Source organism: Vicugna pacos, chromosome 14 (assembly GCF_048564905.1).
Source record: "Vicugna pacos chromosome 14, VicPac4, whole genome shotgun sequence".
Taxonomy (NCBI): Eukaryota; Metazoa; Chordata; class Mammalia; order Artiodactyla; family Camelidae; genus Vicugna; species Vicugna pacos.
The window spans coordinates 14,005,675-14,020,925 of record NC_133000.1 but is presented as its reverse complement, the minus strand read 5'-3'; the positions used below and the strand labels follow the sequence as shown (position 1 = coordinate 14,020,925).

The 15,251-nt window shown below is 48.6% G+C and overlaps 1 protein-coding gene across 1 annotated transcript in view; it reads right to left on the bottom strand.

Moving 5' to 3' along the window:
• The window catches only part of LOC102533514 (guanylate cyclase soluble subunit beta-2-like), a 59,617-nt gene that overhangs the window by 32,530 nt on the left and 11,836 nt on the right, over window positions 1-15,251 (bottom strand). The window contains 2 exon segments of the mRNA XM_072937369.1: window positions 750-910; window positions 11,532-11,626. Of these exon segments, the coding sequence (XP_072793470.1) occupies window positions 750-910; window positions 11,532-11,626 (256 nt within the window).

Genomic DNA, 15,251 nt, shown 5'->3' with positions numbered 1-15,251 from the left:
AAAGAGATGAGCAAACTGTCAAGGGCCCTAAAAATACGTATCAACTATTTTATATAAAATAATAAACTATTAAGATATGTGCAAATGCCACTTTTCCTTTTCAATAAAGCATTTTCTTTTTAAGAAAAAAGAAAAGGGAGTCTGCCCATTTAAATTTCCAATGATCTCTTCAAACAAGAAAACCGAGGACTGAACTCCAGAAGGACAGACCCCACTAGGGAAATGAGTTTCTTAGCACCTCCGGCAGCCACTCTGTGGGTTAATCAGAGTTGGATGGTTTCCGATGCCGGCTCTTGGCCCTGTCAAGTCTCTCCTTCTGATACATGAATAAACGGATCTGGCTGCAGAAGCTATTTATCAGCTCCTTCCAGGCCAGGAAACCTGAGGAGAGATTTTGCAAATCCTCTGAAACCTGACTGGCCCTAGCCTTTGTCCTGTTGTGACCCATCTTCTGGATCTAACATCAAACCCACCCCAGAACGCTATCAGAACGGGCCATCCTCCAGCACAGAGCTGACCTCTCCAGCCAGCTCTTGTTTGTTGTGGCCAGCCAGCTTATGAAAGTGGCCAACAGGTTTTCATTTTCCATTTCTTGCTCCAGAGAACTCCTCCACCCACTGACACTGCGTCCCAGGGCTTCCACAGGCCCCTGGCAAATGCACCCTCTTGAGGGGTGGGTGCTGGCCTTGAACTGCTAGAGGCATTTGCTTCCTCTCAGGGCCCCCAGGTTCAGACCCAGATCGGCTTACCTGATAAGACAGGGCCAGGTAACTGTGGAGGGCATCTAGGTTTTCAATAAACTCTGTGAGATCTCCTCCCAGGGTCCGCAACATCCTGTCATAGCCAGACGCCTTACAGAATTGGAAGAAATGTTCCCCAAAGAGTTTCAGAATGGCTTCCATGGAGACACCTGCGGAACCCAAAATCAAAGCACCTGCCATGTGTGTGTTCTCACAGGGGCCGTCTTCACTCATTTCCAAAGGGTTCCAGTCCCCGCTGTGTGATACAGGACTGAATTCTCTCGAAGCCTTCACTTTCCTCATCAGTACATGCCAATAACATTGATGTCATGGGGCCACTGTCAGAAGCCCTGTACAGCCCTGGCACCTGGCAGGTGCTCATGAAATTAGAGAGTCCCCCTAGTCCTACCCGACTCCTTTCCGTGGCTCCCGTGTCAGAAATTTCTCTAGAATCCACAAGGGGGTTCAAAGCTGCCATATTCCTGTGACAATCTCACTTTCCACCACTAGGCATCTTTAAGTACAATGCCTTTTAAGCAGACTAAAAAGCTACCACTGAGAAATAATTAGTACTGCAACTAAAAAACAATACTGGCAAATTTCTATCATATTGATTGACCCCCAAAGAGGATGCCAAATGTTTGCAGAGGCTTCCCTTTCCTCTCTTGTCTTCTCTGCACCCTAGTTTTCTTTCCAGGGGCAGTTTCTACATCACATCCTTCATAAAGACTTCTCTGAATATCCCCTGTCACACTGTCCTCTCTCTAAGAGCTGCATTTTTCTCTTCTCCCTCCCTATGATAGTTCCGGAGGGCAGTGACCTCGCTCTACACGGTTTCTCTGCTGGACACAAAGTAGGTGCTTAATCAATCCCTGGGGGTAGATTTGCGGCATGAGAGGGGCTCCTGCCCCATCTGCTCCTCTGAACAAGACAGCGGGCCATTGTTTGCTTGACGGACGGGCCGCGCGTGTGTTTTAAGAATATTTGACAGTTCCTGAAACACTCGTGAATGAGTGTTATTTTACTCTGCCTGCCAAACCTTGTAAGATACGTCATCTTATCATCATGTCCCCCTTTGTACAGGTGAGCCCACTGAGGCTGAGAGTCACCTTTGTGAATTGACCCAAATCACCCAAAGTGGAAGAGGCTCTAACTCCAAAGTGGGTGCTTTCGGTGCCACATCCCACAGCTCTGGAGCAGCGGAGAGGCAAGCGGGTCTCCCCCAAGGTGTAGGATGCTTACAGGCTTTCATTACTGACACAGGAGACAGTGCATCTATCAATGCTGGCGCCCTGGTGCATCTGTGAGAGAACATTCCCATATTTTTGATGGTGTGGTGACTCCTGGGAGGTCCTGGGGGGTGGGAGAAAGTCTGGAGCACCCAGGTTGGCAGGACACCTGCCAGATTTGCAATCACCGGGATCCCTGGCTGACCCCCTATGATGCTGAGGATGGGTCTGGAATTCACAGCAAGTGGCTTTCCAGGCCTCTTGCGCTTTTCAGGGCCAATTCCTACAGGGAAGGCGAGGGATCCGAGGAGGTCTGGGCACTTTCCAGCCTCTACTTGCTTCCTAAGATGGTCTGAGCAGCAGATTTCCCACAGCTCATTGTCCACAACCAGAATACTCAGCAGATCATTGTTCTGTAAACTGAGCAGAACACAGCCCCCACTGAGTTGGCCTGGTCTTGTCAGAGATGAGTTATTTATCCATCCCCAAAATGTATTAGCTAGGACTTCTGGTTCCAGACAGAGCTTGGGCCGGTAGGGTGGGAGGTGGTAAGGGTTTGTGTTAATTGCCTCTGTTGGGCTCTCTGCTTGTGGGTCCATCCCTAGCTGGATGCAGGCAGGTTTGTCTGTAACAGCAACAAGAGCCACCTGCTAAGCCCCAAGGCAGCCGAAATAATAAATTCTACTCAAGTCTTTCTCAATTTTGATGAGTCCCCGGGAGAGGGACTCCTGATCAGTACGTGGCCAGGTGTGGAATTGTTCCTTCCTCTTTCCTCCGTCTACCCCTCCTTTCCTGCAAAACCTGCTTGTTCAAGCTGAGGAAAAAAACAGCTGTGCTGTGGGTCCCCTAGGCTGGAGCTCTGGGCAAGTGTATCCTATTACCTGCCGGCAAAGCCTAACCCCAGGGGCCTCGCCCTCCCAGGGACCTCCCTCAGGAGGACTGGGCTGTCCACAAGCCAAGACAAGTCATAGTAAAGTTTTGCAGCCTTGCGCAGAAAGACTGTCGGCTTGACTTTTAGGTCTATAAACCTGCAGAAATCCATGAGGCTGCTTGCTCCAGAGACTGATTATTGTTTCTGGGCACCCAGTTCTGTTAATAAGAAAGGACACCTGGCCGAGGGGTGGACTGTTCCTTGAACGAGGATCTTGAGTCTGGGTGCGGTATTTTCCATCCATGCTGGGTTTGGGGCTTCCTCTAGGATTCGTAGCTGAGAAAGCTTGTCTAGCAGAGGACGAAGGTTACTTTTCAAAACCAGCACCTGGACTGTGTTGTTACACAGTTTCCCCTCAGTGAACCTGGGATTCCACGAGGTCCCTAAGTCCCAGGGGGACAGGGATATAGAAGAAATGACAAGAAAATGCAAGAGAGAACTAAACACAAGTCATAGGTGCCTGAGCATACTTTTTTGGATCATGTAAAGGAGAGTCTATAGCCTGCTTAGTACCCTGTCTTTTGTAGAGCAAAAAGGGGGGGAATAAGGAAACATGCATGAACCTGCTCATTTGTGCCAAAACAAACACCAGAGACTATTGAGATGGGTTACCTCCGCAGCGTTGGGAACGGAGTGGAAATGTTAGAACCACTGTGGAGTGTGTGCGTGGTAGGGGGCGGACACTTCTCTGAGCATCAGTTTTTGCACAGCTCTGATTTGGGGAATCATGTTCATGATTCACATGCTTAAAGAAAATAAGTAACATCGAGAAGTACAGGGAAGACTCTAAGGTGGAATACAAACAAACAAATTAACAGAACAGTGTTTCAACAGGACGGTTCTGAATACAATAGTTTCCCAGGAAAAAAAAATTAACACGGTAAAATTTGAACACAGTATTTAGATTCTTTCTCCTTAGGATAAAGACAAAATGAACTTTAAACAAATATTTGACTGTAGTGAGTAGGCTTCCTTCCCGCAGCCGTGTGGGTCAGCAGTGCTGAAACGCCTTTCTGTACATTCGAGGATTAAACCTGTAAATAAGTATACGGTGGGTGACGGGAACCAGGTTTCTCACTGTGTGAGAAAGAAGAGCAGAATGAAGCCTGTGGGGCAGATTAGGAAATCTACCCTAAGAAGACCACAGACCCGATCACAGTTTCAGATAGATGGGTGGACAGAAAGATGGGGAGATAGATAAACAGACAGGTGGATGGGGTGTGTGTGTGTTGTGTGTGTGTGTGTGTGTGTTCAGATGGCAGATTTCAGGGTTGGGGCAGGAAAATGATGAGTTTATAACATCTTGAAGCCTCATAGAATAAAGAAGTGATCAAAGAATTATGGAGATGTGTCAAAAGGACACAAGGGCCAGCCTGGGGAGGGTGGGGGGCTCTCACTGGCTAAATCTTGAATAATTTGAGCATCAAAATAATGCAAGTGAAGGATTACACCCTACTTAAAAAAGTAAGAATCAAGAGTTCACATTGGGATAGATAGATAAATGGAGAAAATTCTTCCATATAGTAGAAATTCAACTAATAAATATAAAAGGATGATATGCTTAGAAAATCACCATTTGACCACCATCATAATTATTACTTCAGACGAGAATCACCAATGAATACACTAAGGAAGGAGGAGTTTGAGAAGCAATAAGATATACACAAAAGATGGAAGTCTCTTCTTACCAGATACTCATTTCAAAGGGAAAAAATAACTACAGTGGAGAAACCTGGCAGAGCACCTTAACCACACCATCAAAGCTAACACCAGTGATGGGACAAGTCAACATAAGATGCCTCCTCATACGATGAACTGGAAAGGACGAAACATCACTCTGCCATCTTCCCGCAAAGAAAGCATAACCCGAATAGAATCACGAGAAGACAGCAGATAATCCTGAATTGGGGGGGCATCCTACAAAATAGCTGATCAGAACTTTCCGAAGATATCAATGTTCTAAGACTCAAAGAAAGACTCAGGGACTGTTTCAGACTACAGAAAACAAAAAAAAAAAAAATTTTTTTTTTTAAAAAGTGACAACTGACATGAGCCAGAGTTTTCTTTTGTCCTAAAGGACATCACTGGGACAACTATTTCAGTCAAAAAAATTTCAGTCAAATCTGTGGGTTAATAATAGCACCATATCAATGTTCACTTCCTGGGTCTGATAGTTGTATTGTAGTTTCAGGGAAGAGAACTTTTAGGGATAAAGAGACATCGTGTTTGTAACACACCAACAATTTAGGAAAAGATTATATGGAGAGAAGGATAGAGCCAACATGGTAAAATGTTAACATTTGGGGAATATGGAGGAAGACTCTCTGGGGATGCTTCGTACTATTCTTACAAACCTTCTGTGAGCTTGAAATTATGTCAAAGTAAAAGGTTTTTACTGACTGTCCTGAAAAGACCTTAGGAAATCTAAGAAAACCATAGAGACCGCATGTATCCACGGCCGCTGAGATACAGCGGGGTCCTGGCCTCTGTGATGGTCTGGATTTTGTTAGACATAATCAGAGCATTATGATTGTGCTTTAAAACGTCTTCATCTTGTTAGAGACTCACGCTGGCATAGGTATGGGAGCAGTTGTGGGAAACCAGAGGTGCGCTTTAAGACACTCTAGTGAAAACAAAATCAGAAAAAAGGGTGGAGGAGCCAGAGAGGTGAAGTGAGGTTGGCAGAGTATCAATAATGATTGAGGCTGGGTGAAGGGCGTGTGTGCTTCCATGTACACCTCTCTTGACTTTTGTGTGTGTGTGAAAAGATCTATTAAAAAGCATTTGGTTTTAGATAGAAGGCTTCTTTGATGGCAGGAAAATAACTGTCACCAAGTGTCTGTGCCTGGCTTCCCAGGAGAGGGGCAGAGCCTTCCGAGGAGCTTCTCAATTAGAATGAAGTAGAAACTCAAACTTCTGACTTAACAAGGTTGGCTCTTCAGGGTCAGCAGGAAAGGTTTGCCTCTTGCTGGGCGACAGCTCAAGGGACTGGAGAGACGGAGGGGGCTGTGCACGGCCAGGGGAGGACACACCTGCAAAAGGCCCGGTGAGGCCGGCAGAGCCACCGCCGCCCACCCTGGGCCTTGTGGGCAAAGGGCCCGCTCGGGGCTGCACTGCCGCCAACCCATGGCCACCCCCCTCACCCAGACACAGGCGACAAGAGCTGCTCCTCCTGGTGACCCACCTGAGGCACCCAGAAAAGCACATCTCTTCCACAAGACAGGGACGTGAATGCCATCCGTTTTAGACACTTTTCCATTGGAAGCGGGTATTTTTCCCCTAAAGCTTTGGTACCCAAGGGAATAAGCGTCGGATACCTGGAAAGAACCACTCGTCTAGAGTTCTCTCCTGCTCTACTGAGATCACTCTGGCCGGGCATCAGAGGACGGGTGGGGACATCTTTGGTGAGTAGGACACAGAGGTGTTTAAGTCAAGGGGAGGAACAGCTACCCATGCTGGTACCGTAGATTGCAAGGAGCGGGGCTGGGGTCCGGGTGCAGCAGTAAGTTTATCAGGCGCTAGAGACACAGACGCTGGGAGACAGATGCAGGCAGCTCGGGTGGGAGGCCCTCTGCGGGCAGGACGCAGCCTCACTTAAGCCTGGCACAAGCTGCCTGCTTCCCAGTGAACTCTGGAACAGAGAAGTCGGCCCAACGAGGGGTCTGCTGGGTGGGCTCAGCTTTGTTGAGTACCCACTCTGTGTTGGGCACTTCACTCACGTTGTTGGACTTGATCTTTAGGATAACCATCTGAGGTAGGGGCTGCAGGTATCAGCAATGTTCCCCGATGAGGAATGTGCCCTGGGTTACACCATTAGGCTCACCCAGGTCTGTCTGATTCCAAAGCGCTTGCAGGGGATCTTGTGCCCACCCAGCCAACTGCTCCTCCAGCCCGTGGGCTGCAGTCAGGACACCTGAGTTGCATCTCCATTTTCTGGTTGTTTGCATGGCCTGGGTGGCTTATCCCACCTCAGAGGGTCACAGTAAAGATCAAATATTAAAATGCCTGATTTCAGGACTTTGTAAATTTTGCACTGTTACTCTTATTTTTAAAGAGGTAGGTGCAGAGAAGGCTTGTTGGCATTCGCTGATAGCTAACTGTTGAAATGCGTTTGACTATTGGTCTCTCAGCGAGCGATGTCTAGACCGACACAGCTGTGCCAAATGGCTGTTGTGTGTTGTTTTGAATTTTGTCACTTCAGATCACTAATAACCCACTTACACACTAAGTAGGCACTTATTCATACACAGAACGATTCTTACGCAAGGCTCAGCCTGCCATCTGGTCCCATCCTGAATTATGCTAATTAGAAGCACAGAGCTCCGCAGGCAGAGTGGTCTGGAAAAATCCCAACAATTGCTTAAAGGTAGAGAAACGGCATCCTGGAGGCCTCTTGGAAGGCAAAGCACTAACGAGGGGTAACGAGTAGGCTTTCCTCTTTGTCTAGGGGAGGAGTTTGTCTCAATTGACTCGAGTATTTTGTTAAACAGTGAAATGTCCTTCCTGCAGCCTTCCTGCTGGCAGGGGCTTGCTCGCTCTGATTCACGGGAGATGGATGGATGGATGGATGGATGGGTAGGTGGATGGCTAGATAGACAGACAGACAGCTGCACAACCAGGGTACTCCTCTAGGTCTTTGGTATCTATACTGATTGATTAATCAACTGCTCAATAGATGAAAAGAGAAAGAAACCTCCCAGCCCACGCTCCCCAGGGCCGTCCTGATTCCGAGTCCCATGCATATGTTTACACGATTTTGAATCCCAGCTGATTTGAAAACTGCGCTCACCACAGTTATACACCTTTCAGGGATAGGCCAACAGATGTTATTGAGATAAACAAGAAGAAAACACCCTCTGATTTTCAGAGCTAGACAGAGAGAAGTCACAGCGACAGACTTTGGCCTTTGCTAAAAACGGTGATGGAGGACTTGTTGCTGCCTCTTAACGTGCTGGTTGTTTCGAAGCAGTGACCGCCTTAGGGGGATGTGGGATGGGATCCCTCTGCTACAGGTACTGTCACTCCGCAGTGTCCACGATCATCCGTAGTTACAAAAACGGCCCAGGTATGATATTAGGTGTATGTAGTATTTCTGGACATCTAAAACCTTATTCAAACTCCTGGACTGGTCTGCTAGGGCTGCCTTAGCAACATATGTAGATGGGTGGGTGGCTTAAACAACAGATTTATTTTCTCACTATTTTGGAGGATAAAAAATCCAAAACGCTCTCTGTGAGCCCCTTTGGAAAGGGCAGTGGGCAGAGGGGAGGGCGGTAAGTGGGTGGGGGTGTGCCCAACTGTGACTGCTGTCTGCCAATCGCCCGTGTCTTCTGTCAAAGGGTCACTGAGAAGGGAGGCTGGGCACTGGCTTTGGAAGGTGTCAGGAGTTGTTGCTGTTCTTGGAGCCCAAATTCAAGAAGCTGAAGGATGAGATGAATGTTTCACTCCCTGCTTCTCATTTCCAGTCTCAGAAACAATCTTACCGGGTTCTCTTAGGAGATGCAGGTGGCAAGTGAGCTAACACATCTGGTTGGAAGTTAATGACCATTTGGGGTCCGGGACTCCACCTCACTCCAATCACCATCATCTTGCCGGCCCTCGTCAGCACCTCTGGCCCCTGCTTGGCTCAGACGGCCTGACGAGCCAGGGGCAGCAGGTGAGAGCGGCTGGCGGGGGCAGCTCTCCTCACCACACACCGGCAGCAACCTAGGCCCCAGCGACTCCCCTCCAGGCTCTGCAGATACTTCTGGCTTCTCCCAGATGCAGATGCACAAAAGGTTGTCTGCATCCAGGAGATGACCAGAGATGTGAGAAGAGACGCAGATGTCGGTCAGATTGCCATGTGAAAATCAAGGGGAAAGCCCTCTTTTCCATTGGCTCCGGATGCATGAGATTAACGCTGGCACATTTATTTTTGAATCAGACAATTCTTCTGAGAGTCAAAGGAAAGGGAAATAAACACACTGCCTCACCTGACACAAGCACATTACACGTCACGGCCACATCCCAGAGAAGACACCTGTCCCTGTGGGCTTAAGGTTCGCCAGCTGCCTGGGTGTGTTCTCAAGCACGCCTGCCGGGCTGGTTATGCTGTGTCCGGTGGGGCCAGCTTTAGCCTCAAAAGAGTTCCCAGGGACCGCAGGCCAATTTGCTGGGCCCTCGGAAGCACCATGAAACAAGCTGGAAACCACACCCTGCCTCCTGATCCTCTGGGGGCTGCACAGGAACCAGCTTGAAGGCCCTGAGCTCCCGGGCCTCGCCTACATTTCCAACAAATCTGCCCCAAGGTCTCAGGTGCTAGGCGAGGACGCTGATGCAGTGTGCACTTGCAGTAAGTCCCTAAATGCTATCTCATCACGACCCACGGCCACGCTGTGAAGGATGGGCAAGGAAGCCTCAACTGGCACTGAAGGAGGGGCGTTACCAACGAGCCTGGAAGTGCTTCCTCTGCTTCCTGCATGCAGCCCCCTAGACCCTCCTTCCCCTCTAGGCCCCAGCTCATCGTGTGCTCAGTGCAGGTGAGAAGGAAGGATAAGGAAAGGACAGTGTACTGGGATGAATAGTGTCCCCCCCAAAATCTGTGTCCTTCTTAAGAACCTGCGGATGTCACCTTCCTTAGAAATGAGGTCTTTGCAGATATAACTAGTTAAATGAAGATGAGGCCAGGCCGGATTAGGGTGGGCCCAGATCCAGTGGTAGGTCCTTTATAAGAAGGCTCTGTGAAGACGGGCAGGGAGGAAAGCCACCTCTGTAGATGGAGGCAGAGATTGGAGCGATGTGCCTATGAGCCAAAAATTGCTAGCAACCAACAGAAGCTGGGAGGGAGGCGTGGGGCCGGTTCTCCCCCGGGGGCCTCCAGAAGGAATCAACCCTGCCGACACCTTGACTTTGGACTTCTGGCCTCCACAACTATGAGAGAACAAATTTCTGTTGTTTGACACTTCCCCAATCTGTGGTACCTAGGAAATTAAAACAGAGGGGAAAAGGGAGGACATGTTTTTTGAGGGCTTGTTGTAAGCCAGACACCACGTTTAGTGCATTGATGTACATGATCTCATTTAATCCTCAGAACAACTCTTGAGGGGCAGATCTTATCACTGTTCTCACTTGAACAATGAGAAAGCTGTGACTGAGTAAGCTGCCCTGGATCATTAAACTAGAAAGGGATAGAGCCAACTTCTCCCTTTGTCCTGTACCTCTGCCCCCAGAGCCAGGGGAGTGAGCAAGTTCACATAATAAACCATCCTTTGCTAATGTATCCGTGGGAGAAATGCATAGTTGCACATTGTAAGTAGGGCCATCCACACATGGTCCCCCAAGATGACCCTGTCAGTGGCATTTTAATGTTTGGGCAAATGGGAAGATGTCCTATGGCCGAGCAGACAGGGGAGAAGGGGCCTCAGCACCCCACAAAACACACCATGTCCATTTCCAGATAACTACGATAGGATTCTCAATGCCATTCCTCCTGACACTCAGAAGTCATTGTGATGATCTATTTCCAAGACATTACAACATCGATCAAAGCCAACACCAAGGCTGAACATGACAGTGGTGATGTGGATGATGAAACTCAGCATTGCTCACAAGGTTTGTCTGTAAGAAGCCTAAGGTTACTGAAATGGAAAGGATGGATTACCAGGTTAGCGTGGGCCTGAAATCCAACGTGACTGCAGCCCTTATGGTGAGAGGGACATTTGGACATAGAGCCAGACACACAGGGGAGAGGGGGCCACATGCAGATGGAAGCAGACATTGGAGTTACGCTGTCACAAGGGACGCTTGGGATCACCAGAACCCGGAGGAGGAAGAACTCTTCTCTAGAGCCTTCAGAGGGCGCCAGTCACCTGCTGGCAATTTGACTTCAGACTTGTGGCCCCTGAGCTATGGTAGAACAAAGTGCTGTTGTTTTAAGCCACCCAGCACGTAATACAATTAATCTTCATTATTTGCAGATTCTGTATTTGCAAATTTACATGCTCCAAAAAGTGTGTTTGTCACCCTCTAGATCAACACTCACAGAGCTTTTGTGGTCATGCATGGACATGTACAGAGCAGGGACAAAATGCAGCCACCCAATATGCATGTTTCCTGCTAAGGCTGAGCAGGGCAATGCTCTGCATTCTAGTTTCAGTTCTCAGACTATAAACAAGTGTCCTTTCAGCAGCCTATTTAGTGCACATTTTTGCATTTTTGTACTTTTTGTTGGTGGTTCTGCACTTAAAATGCCCCCAAACACAGTGCTGAACTGCTGTCTAGTGTTCCCAAGCACAAGGAAGTTGTCATGTGCCTTACAGAAAAAATACCTGCATTAGAAAAACACATGCATTCTGGTATGAGTTACAGTGCTGTTGGCTGTGAGTTCAAGGGTAATGAATCAACAATACATATGAAATAAGATGCCTTAAAAAAGAAACACATACAACATATGTTTCGTTAGTTATGAAAATAGAAATGTGGCCAGAGGCTCTCAGGAACCTAACCCTGTATTTCCTCAAAGAACAATGCCTCGGTATTTGCTAACTCGGGGTGTGCAGAGACGTGATAGACCAGGACTACCGCAAGTGACGAGAATTGACTGTGCTTTGCTATGGCAGCCCCAGGAGACCAAAAAGCCCTCTTCAGACTTACCCAGAACCTTGCAGGCCTCTTGGATGAGCTTGATGGTAATGGTGTCTTCATACACTGTGTAAGTCATGAAGGCATCTTGCACTTCTGCAGAAGCTCTGAAAGATAAATCAAGGTGCGATGAAAACCCAGCAACGGGAGCTTTGCCCTAGGAGTATATCCACCAACCCAGCAAGCTAGAAGAAGAACACTCCGGGAAGCACTGGAGTGTTTGGGTGTCAGGTCTCCAAAGAAGCCTTCCCTGGACCTCAGTTTGAGCCAGGAGCTCCCCTCTCAAGTACCCACGGAAGGCTATGTGTTTCCCCAACTTATCAAGATTATTGGCTTTGCTCTCTAGACTGGGTTCCTTGAGGTGACTTATTGTGACTAATCTTTGAAGCCCCTGCAAATGACACTGTGCTCAGCACGTGTTAAGAACCGAATACATGGTGGTGAACTTGGAACACAGTGGTCGTGGAGCCTCGTTCTCTGAAGCAGGTAGACCAGCTGCTTGAGAACCTCACTGTTCTGCAATGTGATTGGCTGTGTTGTAGGGGTTACTGCTGGCCTTAGGTCTTGCAATAGCCAACCAGGCCTGGTGAAAAGAGGCTTAATCTTGCACTATTGGCTTGGTCCTCGTGTGAACACTAAAGTGTAGTTAGCAATTCAGTCAATTTAGGGGAAAGGAAGCATTCCCTGAGAAAGGGAGGTTTCATTTAAACAGAAGAATGGGTAGGCAAAGAGGGGCATTCTGGACAGAGAGATTACTCTTGGAGGCAGCAGAGAGCATGTTTGAAGAACAGAGAAGAGCACAGAACATTTGAGTTTATCCCAGAAAACATCACAGAATCTTGGAATTGGGAGAGGTGAAAAATGGCCTCATTGTCCAATTTCCCACCTTATATAGCTCAGTTTCTTTCTAACAAAAAGCTGACCCCTCTGCAAGGCAGACTGCTCTCTCTGATAGAAAGTCCTTTCTTACGTTGAGTTGAATCCTTCTTCTGGGCCCTATGCATACCTTCTATTTGCTAAGCTTCTGCTTTCAGCCAGAGACGACAGGTTATTTCTAATCATCCCTCATACTGCTGAGGAAACTGATACTCAGAGAAGTTGTGTCTCGCCAGGATCACACACTTGACAAGTGAAGGAGCTCGGCTCTGAGCTCTGATGTCTTTCCTCTAGGGACAATGGATCTGCTGCTGCAGCCAGCCTTAGTTCTGCCCTTTGGGGAGATGCAGACTAGGCTGGTCCCACCTCCAGGTGCCAAGCCTTCTATATTTGAAGATCCTTATTCATTCCTGAATCTTTCAGTTTTTCTGGACTGAACACTCTTTTATCTCTCTGGAATTTATCTTCCTCACTGTCAAGTGGGGTCATAACACTGTCCCGCATTTCTGACAGGAGTACTGATGAGGATAATATAGGGTGACCAAAGGGAAAGAGCCTGGGGCAAAGGAAGCCCCGTCACATGTGCAAGGAGGGGCTGTGGTAATGAGGACACAGAGGTGGCCTAGAGCCCCCCAGGGGGGCTGGGGCCGGAGGCAGGAGACTGTTCACACAATCCCTGACACAAATGAGCCCTGAGGGGAAGTCGCTTCCCCTCTCTGGATCTCGATCTCCTTATCTGTAAAATAGAGGAGGTGGTCGGTGAAAGCAGCATTCCTCAATCTGTTTTAGATCCATGTTCCCCCACGCGCACGCTCACTGGGAGCCCTCAGACAGCCCCAGGGGGCTGTCCCCGAAGCTGCACAGCACGGATCTAGAAGCTCCGTCAGTTTCCCTCCATTTGTAAGATTTCCTGCTTGGGTCCATGTCCAGACAGTGGTCTCTAAGCATCATCTGATGAAGCTTTCCGAGGAGCTGAATGTGGGGCCCGGGGCCTATAGGGGATCTAAAGCACTGTCACTCCTTAAAGCAGGGTGGTCTCTGCTGCACAGCCATCATCCCCAGCTCCTCCCTGGGGCCCATGCGCCTTTGTGAAAACTTGTGCCTTGCTTCTGTGTCTGAGCAAACAGAAACAGGATGGGTAAGATCCAAATTTAACCTTGACCTGTTGTCGTAGTTTGTTCCAAAGGCCCCAGAAGGATGATGTCATCTCCAGGACCCTTGGGAATGGGGCACACTCTGTGGCATTCTCCCAGCCTTTGGCGGGACCACCTGTGCGTCCGTCTGGGTCTGGCAGCCTCCTCCTTCCTGGAGGCTGAGCTGATAATACTTTAGTGTCAAAGATGGATGTGGTTCGTGTATATGTTGCACGTTTCTGGAACGCCAGACGCCCCCAGACCATTACAATTACACAGAGATTGTAAGCCTTGTTTACGGGTCCCCACGGGCTTGCCTCTAACGCTGCCCACGGAGTCAGCGCACACCTGCACAGAGTCATTCGAAGTGCTTTAGTGAAACAATATGTTCACCAGGAATTAAAAAATAGACAATATAAACCATCGATATCTTTCTAATGAGATGGCAAAGCCTCTGGGAAGGGGCAGAGGAGTGAAATGTCCATCAGAAAGCATTCTGAAGAGACTGGGGATTGTAAAACCAACGAGCATGGAAAATGAAGTAAGAGGTCAACGTTGCTAGCCCAAAAACAGAAGAGAGCATTTCCTGTGCCGTGAAAAATGCCAGCCACGTAGGTGGTCACACAGTCACATCAGGAGATCTGTTGAGTCAATATTTAACTAAGATCATCAGCCACTAAATGTATGTTCCTCTTTAGTTGGTTCCAACTAGCAGTACCCAAAATATCTGGGCAGGAGACCAGGGCCAGTCTGTCTGTTCCAGGATTACTTGGGGAGCAAAATAAACATACAGACTCCTGGGCCCTGGAGGTGGTGTCTGGAAATCCGTATTTTTTTGAACCACTTGTCTCTGATGACTCTCCAGGTTTGGACACCACTGCTCAGAAACACTTTCTAGGATTCAGTCTGGCAAGGCAAAGGATTACAAATGATAGATCTTACATGGTTCGACATTACTTAACTGATGTAATGGTTTCTAAGAGTCCAGAGTGAGCCGTAAAGCCCACAGGAAAAATAAATAGCACTTTGTAGCAAGTTTCAGGCCAAGAAAATGGGATTACTTCAAAAGCATGGGAAATTGTTCTTTCAAGAGTTCCCTTATGGTGGATGGGGAATTCACGGGGCAAGGCTGAGTGTCACTGTGAAACCCAAGGTGTAGCTGGGGGAGGTGAGGCTCCGAGAATCAGGAGGCTTGTCCTGGTGCCCCGACCGTCTGGTATTTGGAAGAAGCACCAGCCCGTTCCCACAGCCAGTCCTTCAGCAGGTGACCACAGCTCCCCAAGGCTTTCATGATGAGTCCAGACTTCCAGGGTTGACACAGACAGTCCTCCATAACCTAACCCCTGAACCTCACCCTCCTCTCCTCCAGCCTCTCCCCTGCTCAATCCTCTAGTCATTCAAAGCTCCAGCCATGCCTGCTCCTCCCTCCCCACCTTTCCCATGGACTCTCCCTCCAGGGACAGGGCCCTCGCTCCCTCGTCTCTGTCTACCTTTTGTTCCTCCTTCTCAACTCAGCCCAAGAATCGTCAGCTCTGCTGGTCCTGAGCAGCAGTCAGATGCAGGCGTTCCTCCTCTGAGCCCCAAGACTCCCCGTGTTTACCCATCTTGATACCAGCTGCATGTGCAAGCTTTGACTGACGGGTCCACATGCCCCTTAGACTACAGAATCCCAACGGGCAGGGAGATGTCATTTGACTGCATGTCTTCAACACCTACCCTTGTT